We start from the raw sequence: 14,154 nt of genomic DNA on the forward strand, positions 1-14,154 counted from the left end.
CACCCTATGTAACACAGTACTACATGACAAAGAGCTGTATAACACAGTATAGAGTAATGTCACACTACGTAACACAGTACTACATGACACAGCGCTGTATAACACAGTATAGAGTAATGTCACACTATGTAACAGTACTACATGACACAGCGCTGTATAACACAGTATAGAGTAATGTTACACTATGTAACAGGACTACGTGATACAGCGCTGTATAACACAGTATAGAGTAATGTCACACTATGTAACACAGTACTACGTGATACAGAGCTGTATAACACAGTATAGAGTAATGTCACACTATGTAACACAGAACTACATGACACAGCGCTGTATAACACTGTATAGAGTAATGGCAAACTATGTAACACAGTACTACGTGACACAGCGCTGTATAACACAGTATAGAGTAATGTCACACTACGTAACACAGTACTATGTGACACAGCACTGTATATCACAGTATAGAGTAATGTCACACTATGTAACACAGCACTGTATAACACAGTATAGAGTAATGTCACACTATGTAACAGTACTACGTGACACAGCGCTGTATAACACAGTATAGAGTAATGTCACACTATGTAACAGTACTACGTGACACAGCGCTGTATAACACAGTATAGAGTAATGTCACACTACGTAACAGTACTACGTGACACAGCGCTGTATAACACAGTATAGAGTAATGTCACACTATGTAACAGTACTACGTGACACAGCGCTGTATAACACAGTATAGAGTAATGTCACACTATGTAACACAGTACTACGTGCCCCACAACACTGTATAACACAGTATAGAGTAATGTCACACTATGTAACACAGTACTACATGACACAGCGCTGTATAACACAGTATAGAGTAATGTCACACTATGTAACACAGTACTACATGACACAGCGCTGTATATAACACAGTATAGAGTAATGTCACACTATGTAACACAGTACTACGTGACACAGCGCTGTATATAACACAGTATAGAGTAATGTCACACTATGTAACACAGTACTACATGACAAAGCGCTGTATATCACAGTATAGAGTAATGTCACACTACGTAACAGTACTACATGACACAGCGCTGTATAACACAGTATAGAGTAATGTCACACTATGTAACACAGTACTACATGACACAGTGCTGTATAACACAGTATAGAGTAATGTCACACTATGTAACACAGTACTACATGACACAGCGCTGTATATCACAGTATAGAGTAATGGCACACTATGTAACACAGTACTACGTGATACAGCGCTGTATAACACAGTATAGAGTAATGTCACACTACGTAACACAGTACTATGTGACACAGCGCTGTATAACACAGTATAGAGTAATGTCACACTCCACAGTGCTGTATAACACAGTATAGAGTAATGTCACACTATGTAACAGTACTACATGACACAGCGCTGTATAACACAGTATAGAGTAATGTCACACTATGTAACAGTACTACGTGACACAGCGCTGTATAACACAGTATAGAGTAATGTCACACTATGTAACAGTACTACGTGACACAGCGCTGTATAACACAGTATAGAGTAATGTCACACTATGTAACACAGTACTACGTGCCCCACAACACTGTATAACACAGTATAGAGTAATGTCACACTATGTAACACAGTACTACATGACACAGCGCTGTATAACACAGTATAGAGTAATGTCACACTATGTAACACAGTACTACATGACACAGCGCTGTATAACACTGTATAGAGTAATGGCAAACTATAACTACTGTACAGTATATATAGTGTGAGGAGTTTCTGTGTATATATGGTGTGAGGGGGTTATGTGTATATATGGGATGAGGAGGTTCTGTGTATATATGGGATGAGGAGACTGTGTATATATGGGATGAGGAGGTTCTGTGTATATTTGGGGTGAGGGGGCTCTGTGTATATATTGGGTGAGGGGGCTGTGTATATATGGGGTGAGGAGGCTGTGTATATATGGGGTGAGGGGGTTATGTGTATATATGGGGTGAGGAGAGACTGTGTATATATGGGATGAAGAGGCTCTGTGTATATATGGGGTGAGGGGGTTCTGTGTATATATGGGGTGAGGCGGTTCTGTGTATATATGGGGTGAGGGGGTTATGTGTATCTATGGGTTGAGGAGGCTCTGTGTATATATGGGATGAGGAGGCTGTGTATATTTGGGGTGAGGAGGCTCAGTGTATATATTGGATGAGGAGGTTGTGTATATATGGGGTGAGGAGGCTGTGTATATATGGGGTAAGGAGGCACTGTGTATATATGGGATGAGGAGGCTCTGTGTATATTTGGGGTGAGGAGGCTCTGTGTATATATGGGGTGAGGAGGTTGTGTATATATGGGGTGAGGGGGTTCTGTGTATATTTGGGATGAGGTGGTTCTGTGTATATATGGGATGAGGAGACTGTGTATATATGGGATGAGGAGGCTGTGTATATTTGGGGTGAGGAGGCTCGGTGTATATATGGGGTGAGGAGGCTCGGTGTATATATGGGATGAGGAGGTTGTGTATATATGGGGTGAGGAGGCTGTGTATATATGGGGTGAGGAGGCTCTGTGTATATATGGGGTGAGGAGGCTCTGTGTATATATGGGGTGAGGAGGCTCTGTGTATATATGGGGTGAGGAGGTTTTGTATATATGGGGTGAGGTGATTCTGTGTATATATGGGGTGAGGAAACTGTGTATATATGGGGTGAGGAGGCTCTGTGTATATATGGGATGAGAAGGCTGTGTATATATGGGGTGAGGAGACTGTGTATATTTGGGGTGAGGGGGTTATGTGTTTATATGGGGTGAGGAGGCTCTGTGTATATTTGGGGTGAGGGGGTTCTGTGTTTATATGGGATGAGGAGGCTCTGTGTATATATGGGATGAGGAGGCTGTGTATATATGGGGTGAGGAGGCTCTGTGTATATATGGGGTGAGGAGGCTCGGTGTATATATAGTGTGGAGTTTCTGTGTATATATGGTGTGAGGGGGTTATGTGTATATATGGGATGAGGAGGTTCTGTGTATATATGGGATGAGGAGACTGTGTATATATGGGATGAGGAGGTTCTGTGTATATTTGGGGTGAGGGGGCTCTGTGTATATATTGGGTGAGGGGGCTGTGTATATATGGGGTGAGGAGGCTGTGTATATATGGGGTGAGGGGGTTATGTGTATATATGGGGTGAGGGGGTTATGTGTATATATGGGGTGAGGAGAGACTGTGTATATATGGGATGAAGAGGCTCTGTGTATATATGGGGTGAGGGGGTTCTGTGTATATATGGGGTGAGGCGGTTCTGTGTATATATGGGTTGAGGAGGCTCTGTGTATATATGGGATGAGGAGGCTGTGTATATTTGGGGTGAGGAGGCTCAGTGTATATATTGGATGAGGAGGTTGTGTATATATGGGGTGAGGAGGCTGTGTATATATGGGGTAAGGAGGCACTGTGTATATATGGGATGAGGAGGCTCTGTGTATATTTGGGGTGAGGAGGCTCTGTGTATATATTGGGTGAGGAGGCTCTGTGTATATATGGGGTGAGGAGGTTGTGTATATATGGGGTGAGGGGGTTCTGTGTATATTTGGGATGAGGTGGTTCTGTGTATATATGGGATGAGGAGACTGTGTATATATGGGATGAGGAGGCTGTGTATATTTGGGGTGAGGAGGCTCGGTGTATATATGGGGTGAGGAGGCTCGGTGTATATATGGGATGAGGAGGTTGTGTATATATGGGGTGAGGAGGCTGTGTATATATGGGGTGAGGAGGCTCTGTGTATATATGGGGTGAGGAGGCTCTGTGTATATATGGGGTGAGGAGGCTCTGTGTATATATGGGGTGAGGAGGTTTTGTATATATGGGGTGAGGTGATTCTGTGTATATATGGGGTGAGGAAATTGTGTATATATGGGGTGAGGAGGCTCTGTGTATATATGGGATGAGGAGGCTGTGTATATATGGGGTGAGGAGACTGTGTATATTTGGGGTGAGGGGGTTATGTGTTTATATGGGGTGAGGAGGCTCTGTGTATATTTGGGGTGAGGGGGTTCTGTGTTTATATGGGATGAGGAGGCTCTGTGTATATATGGGATGAGGAGGCTGTGTATATATGGGGTGAGGAGGCTGTGTATATATGGGGTGAGGAGGCTGTGTATATATGGGATGAGGAGGCTGTGTATATATGGCATGAGGAGGCTGTGTATATATGGCATTAGGAGGCTCTGTATATATCGGGTGAGGAGGCTCTGTGTATATATGGGATGAGGAGGCTCTGTGAATATTTGGGGTGAGGAGGCTCGGTGTATATATGGGGTGAGGAGGCTGTGTATATATGGGGTGAGGGGGTTCTGTGTATATATGGGGTGAGGGGGCTCTGTGTATATATGGGGTGAGGGGGCTCTGTGTATATTTGAGGTGAGGGGGCTCTGTGTATATTTGAGGTGAGGGGGCTCTGTGTATATTTGGGGTGAGGGGGTTAAGTGTATATATTGGGTGAGGGGGTTCTGTGTATATATGGGGTGAGGGGGTTCTGTGTATATTTGGGATGCGGGGGTTCTGTGTATATATGGGATGAGGAGGCTCTGTGTATATATGGGGTGAGGAGACTGTGTATATATGGGATGAGAGGGTTCTGTGTATATATGGGATGAGGAGGCTCTGTGTATATACGGGATGAGGAGGCTCTGTGTATATACGGGATGAGGAAGCTTTGTGTATATATGGGATGAGGGGGCTCTGTGTATATACGGGATGAGGAGGCTCTGTGTATATATGGGGTGAGGAGGTTCTGTTTATATACGGGATGAGGAGGCTCTGTGTATATACGGGATGAGGAGGCTTTGTGTATATTCGGGGTGAGGGGGCTCTGTGTATATACGGGATGAGGAGGTTCTGTGTATATACGGGGTGAGGAGGCTCTGTGTATATACGGGGTGAGGAGGCTCTGTGTATATATGGGATGAGGAGGCTCTGTGTATATATGGGGTGAGGAGACTGTGTATATATGGGGTGAGGAGGCTCTGTGTATATATGGGGTGAGGCGGTTCTGTGTATATATGGGGTGAGGGGGTTCTGTGTATATATGGGGTGAGGGGGCTCTGTATATATATGGGGTGAGGGGGCTCTGTGTATATTTGAGGTGAGGGGGCTCTGTGTATATTTGGGGTGAGGGGGTTAAGTGTATATATTGGGTGAGGGGGCTCTATGTATATATGTGGTGAGGGGGCTCTGTGTATATTTGAGGTGAGGGGGCTCTGTGTATATTTGGGGTGAGGGGGTTAAGTGTATATATTGGGTGAGGGGGTTCTGTGTATATTTGGGATGAGGGGGTTCTGTGTATATATGGGATGAGGAGACTGTGTATATTTGGGGTGAGAAGGCTGTGTATATATGGGATTAGGAGGCTCTGTATATATGGGATGAGGAGGCTGTGTATATATGGGATGAGGAGGCTGTGTATATTTGGGGTGAGGAGGCTCGGTGTATATATGTGGTGAGGAGGCTCGGTGTATATACAGGATGAGGAAGCTTTGTGTATATACGGGTGAGGGGGTCTGTGTATATACGGGGTGAGGGGGTTCTGTGTATATACAGGATGAGGAGGCTGTGTATATATGGGATGAGGAGGCTCTGTGTATATATGGGGTGAGGAGGTTCTGTGTATATATGGGGTGAGGAGGCTCTGTGTATGTATGGGATGAGGAGGCTGTGTATATTTTGGGGTGAGGGTGTTATGTGTATATATGGGGTGAGGAGGCTCTGTGTATATATGGGATGAGGAGGCTCTGTGTATATATGGGGTGAGGGGGTTCTGTGTATATATGGGATGAGGAGGCTCTGTGTATATATGGGGTGAGGAGACTGTGTATATATGGGATGAGAGGGTTCTGTGTATATATGGGATGAGGAGGCTCTGTGTATATACGGGATGAGGAGGCTCTGTGTATATACGGGATGAGGAAGCTTTGTGTATATATGGGATGAGGGGGCTCTGTGTATATACGGGATGAGGAGGCTCTGTGTATATATGGGGTGAGGAGGTTCTGTTTATATACGGGATGAGGAGGCTCTGTGTATATACGGGATGAGGAGGCTTTGTGTATATTCGGGGTGAGGGGGCTCTGTGTATATACGGGATGAGGAGGTTCTGTGTATATACGGGGTGAGGAGGCTCTGTGTATATACGGGGTGAGGAGGCTCTGTGTATATATGGGATGAGGAGGCTCTGTGTATATATGGGGTGAGGAGACTGTGTATATATGGGGTGAGGAGGCTCTGTGTATATATGGGGTGAGGCGGTTCTGTGTATATATGGGGTGAGGGGGTTCTGTGTATATATGGGGTGAGGGGGCTCTGTATATATATGGGGTGAGGGGGCTCTGTGTATATTTGAGGTGAGGGGGCTCTGTGTATATTTGGGGTGAGGGGGTTAAGTGTATATATTGGGTGAGGGGGCTCTATGTATATATGTGGTGAGGGGGCTCTGTGTATATTTGAGGTGAGGGGGCTCTGTGTATATTTGGGGTGAGGGGGTTAAGTGTATATATTGGGTGAGGGGGTTCTGTGTATATTTGGGATGAGGGGGTTCTGTGTATATATGGGATGAGGAGACTGTGTATATTTGGGGTGAGAAGGCTGTGTATATATGGGATTAGGAGGCTCTGTATATATGGGATGAGGAGGCTGTGTATATATGGGATGAGGAGGCTGTGTATATTTGGGGTGAGGAGGCTCGGTGTATATACAGGATGAGGAAGCTTTGTGTATATACGGGTGAGGGGGTCTGTGTATATACGGGGTGAGGGGGTTCTGTGTATATATGGGATGAGGAGGCTCTGTGTATATATGGGGTGAGGAGGTTCTGTGTATATATGGGGTGAGGAGGCTCTGTGTATGTATGGGATGAGGAGGCTGTGTATATTTTGGGGTGAGGGTGTTATGTGTATATATGGGGTGAGGAGGCTCTGTGTATATATGGGATGAGGAGGCTCTGTGTATATATGGGGTGAGGGGGTTCTGTGTATATATGGGGTGAGGGGGTTCTGTGTATATATTGGGTGAGGGGGTTCTGTGTATATATGGGGTGAGGGGGTTCTGTGTATATTTGGGATGAGGGGGTTCTGTGTATATATGGAATGAGGAGACTGTATATTTGGGGTGAGAAGGCTGTGTATATATGGGATGAGGAGGCTGTGTATATTTGGGGTGAGGAGGCTCGGTGTATATATGTGGTGAGGAGGCTCTGTGTATATATGGGATGAGGAGGTTGTGTATATATGGGGTGAGGAGGCTGTGTATATATGGGGTGAGGAGGCTCTGTGTATATATGGGATGTGGAGGCTCTGTGTATATTTGGGGTGAGGAGGCTCGGTGTATATATGGGGTGAGGAGGCTCTGTGTATATATGGGGTGAGGAGGTTGTGTATATATGGGGTGAGGTGGTTCTGTGTATATATGGGGTGAGGAGACTGTGTATATATGGGATGAGGAGGCTTTGTGTATATATGGGATGAGGAGGCTGTGTATATATGGGGTGAGGAGGCTCTGTGTATATATGGGATGAGGAGGCTGTGTATATATGGGGTGAGGGGGTTATGTGTATATATGGGGTGAGGGGGTTATGTGTATATATGGGGTGAGGAGGCTCTGTGTATATATGGGATGAGGAGGCTCTGTGTATATATGGGATGTGGAGGCTCTGTGTATATTTGGGGTGAGGAGGCTCGGTGTATATATGGGGTGAGGAGGCTCGGTGTATATATGGGGTGAGGAGGTTGTGTATATATGGGGTGAGGTGGTTCTGTGTATATATGGAGTGAGGAGACTGTGTATATATGGGATGAGGAGGCTTTGTGTATATATGGGATGAGGAGGCTGTGTATATATGGGGTGAGGAGGCTCTGTGTATATATGGGATGAGGAGGCTGTGTATATATGGGGTGAGGGGGTTATGTGTATATATGGGGTGAGGGGGTTATGTGTATATATGGGGTGAGGAGGCTCTGTGTATATATGGGATGAGGAGGCTGTGTATATATATGGGATGAGGAGGCTGTGTATATGGGGTGAGGGGGTTATGTGTATATATGGGGTGAGGAGGCTCTGTGTATATATAGGGTGAGGGGGCTCTGTGTATATATGGGATGAGGAGGCTCTGTGTATATATGGGATGAGGAGGCTCTGTGTATATATGGGATGAGGAGGCTGTGTATATATGGGGTGAGGAGGCTGTGTATATATGGGGTGAGGAGGCTCTGTGTATATATGGGGTGAGGGGGTTATGTGTATATATGGGATGAGGCTGTGTATATATAGGGTGAGGGGGCTCTGTGTATATATGGGATGAGGAGGCTCTGTGTATATATGGGATGAGGAGGCTCTGTGTATTTATGGGATGAGGAGGCTCTGTGTATTTATGGGATGAGGAGGCTGTGTATATATGGGGTGAGGAGGCTGTGTATATATGGGGTGAGGAGGCTCTGTATATATGGGGTGAGGGGGTTATGTGTATATATGGGATGAGGCTGTGTATATATGGGATGAGGAGGCTGTGTATATATGGGATGAGGAGGCTCTGTGTATATATGGGATGAGGAGGCTCTGTGTATATTTGGGGTGAGGGGGTTATTTGTATATATGGGGTGAGGAGGTTATGTGTATATATGGGGTGAGGAGGCTGTGTATATATGGGATGAGGAGGCTGTGTATATATGGGGTGAGGAGGCTCTGTGTATATATGGGATGAGGAGGCTGTGTATATTTGGGGTGAGGGGGTTATGTGTATATATGGGATGAGGAGGCTCTGTGTATATATGGGGTGAGGTGATTCTGTGTATATATGGGGTGAGGGGGTTATGTGTATATATGGGATGAGGAGGCTCTGTGTGTATTTGGGGTGAGGAGGGGGTTATGTGTATATATGGGGTGAGGGATGTGGGTTTCCCTAATTTGATGTTCTCTCTGTGCAGTTCTGTGGCTGAGCAGCTGAAGAGGGGGGAGACGGTCCAGGCTGAAGCATTCGACAGTGTCACTATTTATTTCAGTGATATTGTGGGCTTCACCTCCATGTCTGCAGAGAGCACGCCCATGCAGGTACCCGCCTCATCGCACATGTATGCACTTATTGGGAACATACAGTATGAAGTTGGGTTTTCTGTTTAGTCCATGATACAGTCTTTGACTTCTACATATAAAGGGAAGTGTGACATATAATGACTCCTGACCCCCGCTGTATATTCCTGCAGGTGGTTACATTACTCAATGACCTGTACACCTGCTTTGATGCTATAATAGACAACTTTGACGTGTACAAGGTAAGATACCTGGATTGGGTTAGAGGGGCAGCTGTTCTCCTGTTCTATTGGGTTTCTCAATGGTTACTCTCCATAAACACTGAGGTCCAAGGCGTGGATGTGTAATGTGCCACCACCCAACACCTATGCTATGGATGGACGTATAGAGCGTCACTAACCATATATTACCTATGCTATGGATGGACGTATAGAGCGTCACTAACCATATATTACCTATGCTATGGATGGACGTATAGAGCGTCACTAACCATATATTACCTATGCTATGGATGGACGTATAGAGCGTCACTAACCATATATTACCTATGCTATGGATGGATGTATGTATAGAGTGTGACTAACCATATATTACCTATGCTATGGATGGATGTATATAGTGTCACTAACCATATATTACCTATGCTATGGATGGATGTATAGAGTGTGACTAACCATATATTACCTATGCTATGGATGGATGTATATATAGAGTGTCACTAACCATATATAAACTATGCTATGGATGGACGTATAGAGCGTCACTAACCTTATATTACCTATGCTATGGATGGATGTATAGAGTGTCACTAACCATATATTACCTATGCTATGGATGGACGTATAGAGCGTCACTAACCATATATTACCTATGCTATGGATGGACGTATATATAGAGCGTCACTAACCTTATATTACCTATGCTATGGATGGACGTATAGAGCGTCACTAACCATATATTACCTATGCTATGGATGGACGTATATATAGAGCGTCACTAACCTTATATTACCTATGCTATGGATGGACGTATAGAGCGTCACTAACCATATATTACCTATGCTATGGATGGACGTATAGAGCGTCACTAACCTTATATTACCTATGCTATGGATGGACGTATAGAGCGTCACTAACCATATATTACCTATGCTATGGATGGACGTATATATAGAGCGTCACTAACCATATATTACCTATGCTATGGATGGACGTATATATAGAGCGTCACTAACCATATATTACCTATGCTATGGATGGACGTATAGAGCGTCACTAACCATATATTACCTATGCTATGGATGGATGTATAGAGTGTCACTAACCATATATTACCTATGCTATGGATGGATGTATAGAGCGTCACTAACCATATATTACCTATGCTATGGATGGACGTATAGAGCGTCACTAACCATACATTACCTATGCTATGGATGGATGTATAGAGCGTCACTAACCATATATTACCTATGCTATGGATGGATGTATAGAGCGTCACTAACCATATATTACCTATGCTATGGATGGACGTATGTATAGAGTGTGACTAACCATATATTACCTATGCTATGGATGGATGTATATAGTGTCACTAACCATATATTACCTATGCTATGGATGGATGTATAGAGTGTGACTATCCATATATTACCTATGCTATTGATGGATGTATAGAGCGTCACTAACCATATATTACCTATGCTATGGATGGATGTATAGAGCGTCACTAACCATATATTACCTATGCTATGGATGGACGTATAGAGCGTCACTAACCATATATTACCTATGCTATGGATGGATGTATATATAGAGTGTCACTAACCATATATAAACTATGCTATGGATGGACGTATAGAGCGTCACTAACCTTATATTACCTATGCTATGGATGGATGTATAGAGTGTCACTAACCATATATTACCTATGCTATGGATGGACGTATAGAGCGTCACTAACCATATATTACCTATGCTATGGATGGACGTATATATAGAGCGTCACTAACCTTATATTACCTATGCTATGGATGTATGTATAGAGCGTCACTAACCATATATTACCTATGCTACGGATGGATGTATATATAGAGCGTCACTAACCATATATTACCTATGCTATGGATGTATATATAGAGTGTCACTAACCATATATTACCTATGCTATGGATGTATATATAGAGTGTCACTAAACATATATTACCTATAGATGGATGGATGTATAGAGTGTCACTAACCATATATTACCTATGGATGGATGGATGTATAGAGCATCACTAACCATATATTACCTATGCTATGGATGGATGTATATATAGAGTGTCACTAACCATATATTACCTATGCTATGGATGGATGTATATATAGAGTGTCACTAACCATATATTACCTATGCTATGGATGGATGGATGTATAGAGCATCACTAACCATATATTACCTATGCTATGGATGGATGTATAGAGCGTGACTAACCATATATTACCTATGCTATGGATGGATGGATGTATAGAGTGTCACTATACATCCATCCATAGCAAACGTAATATATGGTTAGTGACACTCTATACATCCATCCATCCATAGCATAGGTAATATATGGTTAGTGATGCTCTATACATCCATCCATCCATAGCATAGGTAATATATGTTTAGTGACACTCTATATATACATCCATAGCATAGGTAATATATGGTTAGTGACACTCTATACATCCATCCATCCATAGCATAGGTAATATATGGTTAGTGACACTCTATATATACATCCATCCATAGCATAGGTAATATATGGTTAGTGATGCTCTATACATCCATCCATCCATAGGTAATATATGTTTAGTGACACTCTATATATACATCCATAGCATAGGTAATATATGGTTAGTGACACTCTATACATCCATCCATCCATAGCATAGGTAATATATGGTTAGTGACACTCTATATATACATCCATCCATAGCATAGGTAATATATGGTTAGTGACACTCTATATATACATCCATCCATAGCATAGGTAATATATGGTTAGTGATGCTCTATACATCCATCCATCTATAGGTAATATATGTTTAGTGACACTCTATATATACATCCATAGCATAGGTAATATATGGTTAGTGACACTCTATACATCCATCCATCCATAGCATAGGTAATATATGGTTTGTGACACTCTATACATCCATCCATCCATAGCATAGGTAATATATGGTTAGTGACACTCTATATATACATCCATCCATAGCATAGGTAATATATGGTTAGTGATGCTCTATACATCCATCCATCGGTAATATATGTTTAGTGACACTCTATATATACATCCATAGCATAGGTAATATATGGTTAGTGACACTCTATACATCCATCCATCCATAGCATAGGTAATATATGGTTAGTGACACTCTATATATACATCCATCCATAGCATAGGTAATATATGGTTAGTGACACTCTATATATACATCCATCCATAGCATAGGTAATATATGGTTAGTGATGCTCTATACATCCATCCATCCATAGGTAATATATGGTTAGTGACACTCTATACATCCATCCATCCATAGCATAGGTAATATATGGTTTGTGACACTCTAACCATATATTACGTTTGCTATGGATGGATGTATAGAGTGTCACTAACCATATATTACCTATGCTATGGATGGATGGATGTATAGAGTGTCACTAACCATATATTACCTATGCTATGGATGTATATATAGAGTGTCACTAAACATATATTACCTATGGATGGATGGATGTATAGAGCATCACTAACCATATATTACCTATGCTATGGATGGATGTATATATAGAGTGTCACTAACCATATATTACCTATGCTATGGATGGATGGATGTATAGAGTGTCACTAACCATATATTACCTATGCTATGGATGGATGGTGTTACTAACCATATATTACCTATGCTATGGATGGATGGATGTATAGAGCATCACTAACCATATATTACCTATGCTATGGATGGATGTATATATAGTGTCACTAACCATATATTACCTATGCTATGGATGGATGGACGTATAGAGCGTCACTAACCATATATTACCTATGCTATAGATGGATGTATATATTGTCGAAGCCGAATGATTGGCTGAGACAGAATCTGCTAAAATTAAAATCTGCACAACGCCATTTTGCGAATCTCACACACTATAAGTACATACGCCGATACTATTTTTTTAGCGTCGTGCGACTCCCACGCAATAGAACAATTGTAAAAGTTCTCATTATATAAATACATTTACTAAAACATATAATATGAACAATCCTGCAAAACACGTACCACGGTGTACTCCACAAACACGTAGACGCACGCTAACTAGCGTCTTTTCTTAATATCCTTACACTTACACACTGCACACTTACATAAAAAGGTTCCCTAGCATTAAGGTTTATATTCAAGGTTATATTATTAAGTATGTAATAAAATGACTGTATTTAAGATCTCAGGTTTAGTACATAATAAGCATACAGTGTTTGGTGCCATTCTGAACCACTGTTTATTTGCAGATTTCCGGCTCCATCAGCGAGGAAATCGCAGCATGCGTCTGCAAATTATGGATCATAGAGAGATAGGCATTGAAATGTACTCTGTAAATGTAATGTAGCCAGTTTAGACTTGTTCTTCAGCGGGAAAATGGACACAAAGAGCCGTTGGAGGCTGAACTATTACAATACAAACTGACCTATGAACTGTATCATAACAGGAGAACCAGGAAGAAGAACCAATGGGATTATGCCAACTTGTTATATTGTATTGCCCATCTCTGCAACGGTTTATATGCAAGCACCCTGAATCTGTTAGTCAGTCATCTTTTTCTTTGCTGTTGATGGAGGTTTCATAGTTGATGCCCGGAATCTGGATTCAGAGCGCATGCGTATGTATTCGACTGTACCCAGTGATTGCATAATCTGTTTGCGCTAATTGTATTTAGATCACAGCGTGTAACTATCTGCTTTTTGGTGAATAATATCCTTTTGTGCTTTGGAAACAAAATGTCTGGAAAGCAATTATTTCTTGTGCGA

General features: G+C 42.5%; 1 protein-coding gene across 1 annotated transcript in view; it reads left to right on the plus strand.

Annotated features, from left to right (window-relative positions):
- The window catches only part of LOC148430947 (atrial natriuretic peptide receptor 2-like), a gene marked incomplete at its 5' end in the record, with an annotated part of 72,404 nt that overhangs the window by 23,216 nt on the left and 35,034 nt on the right, over positions 1–14,154 (plus strand). The window contains 2 exons of the mRNA XM_088466408.1: positions 8,990–9,113; positions 9,266–9,334. Of these exons, the coding sequence (XP_088322534.1) occupies positions 8,990–9,113; positions 9,266–9,334 (193 nt within the window). The remainder of the gene's footprint in view (positions 1–8,989; positions 9,114–9,265; positions 9,335–14,154) is intronic.

The sequence above is a fragment of the Taudactylus pleione genome, unplaced genomic scaffold, assembly GCF_031769625.1.
Source record: "Taudactylus pleione unplaced genomic scaffold, aTauple2 ptg003059l, whole genome shotgun sequence".
NCBI lineage: Eukaryota > Metazoa > Chordata > Amphibia > Anura > Myobatrachidae > Taudactylus > Taudactylus pleione.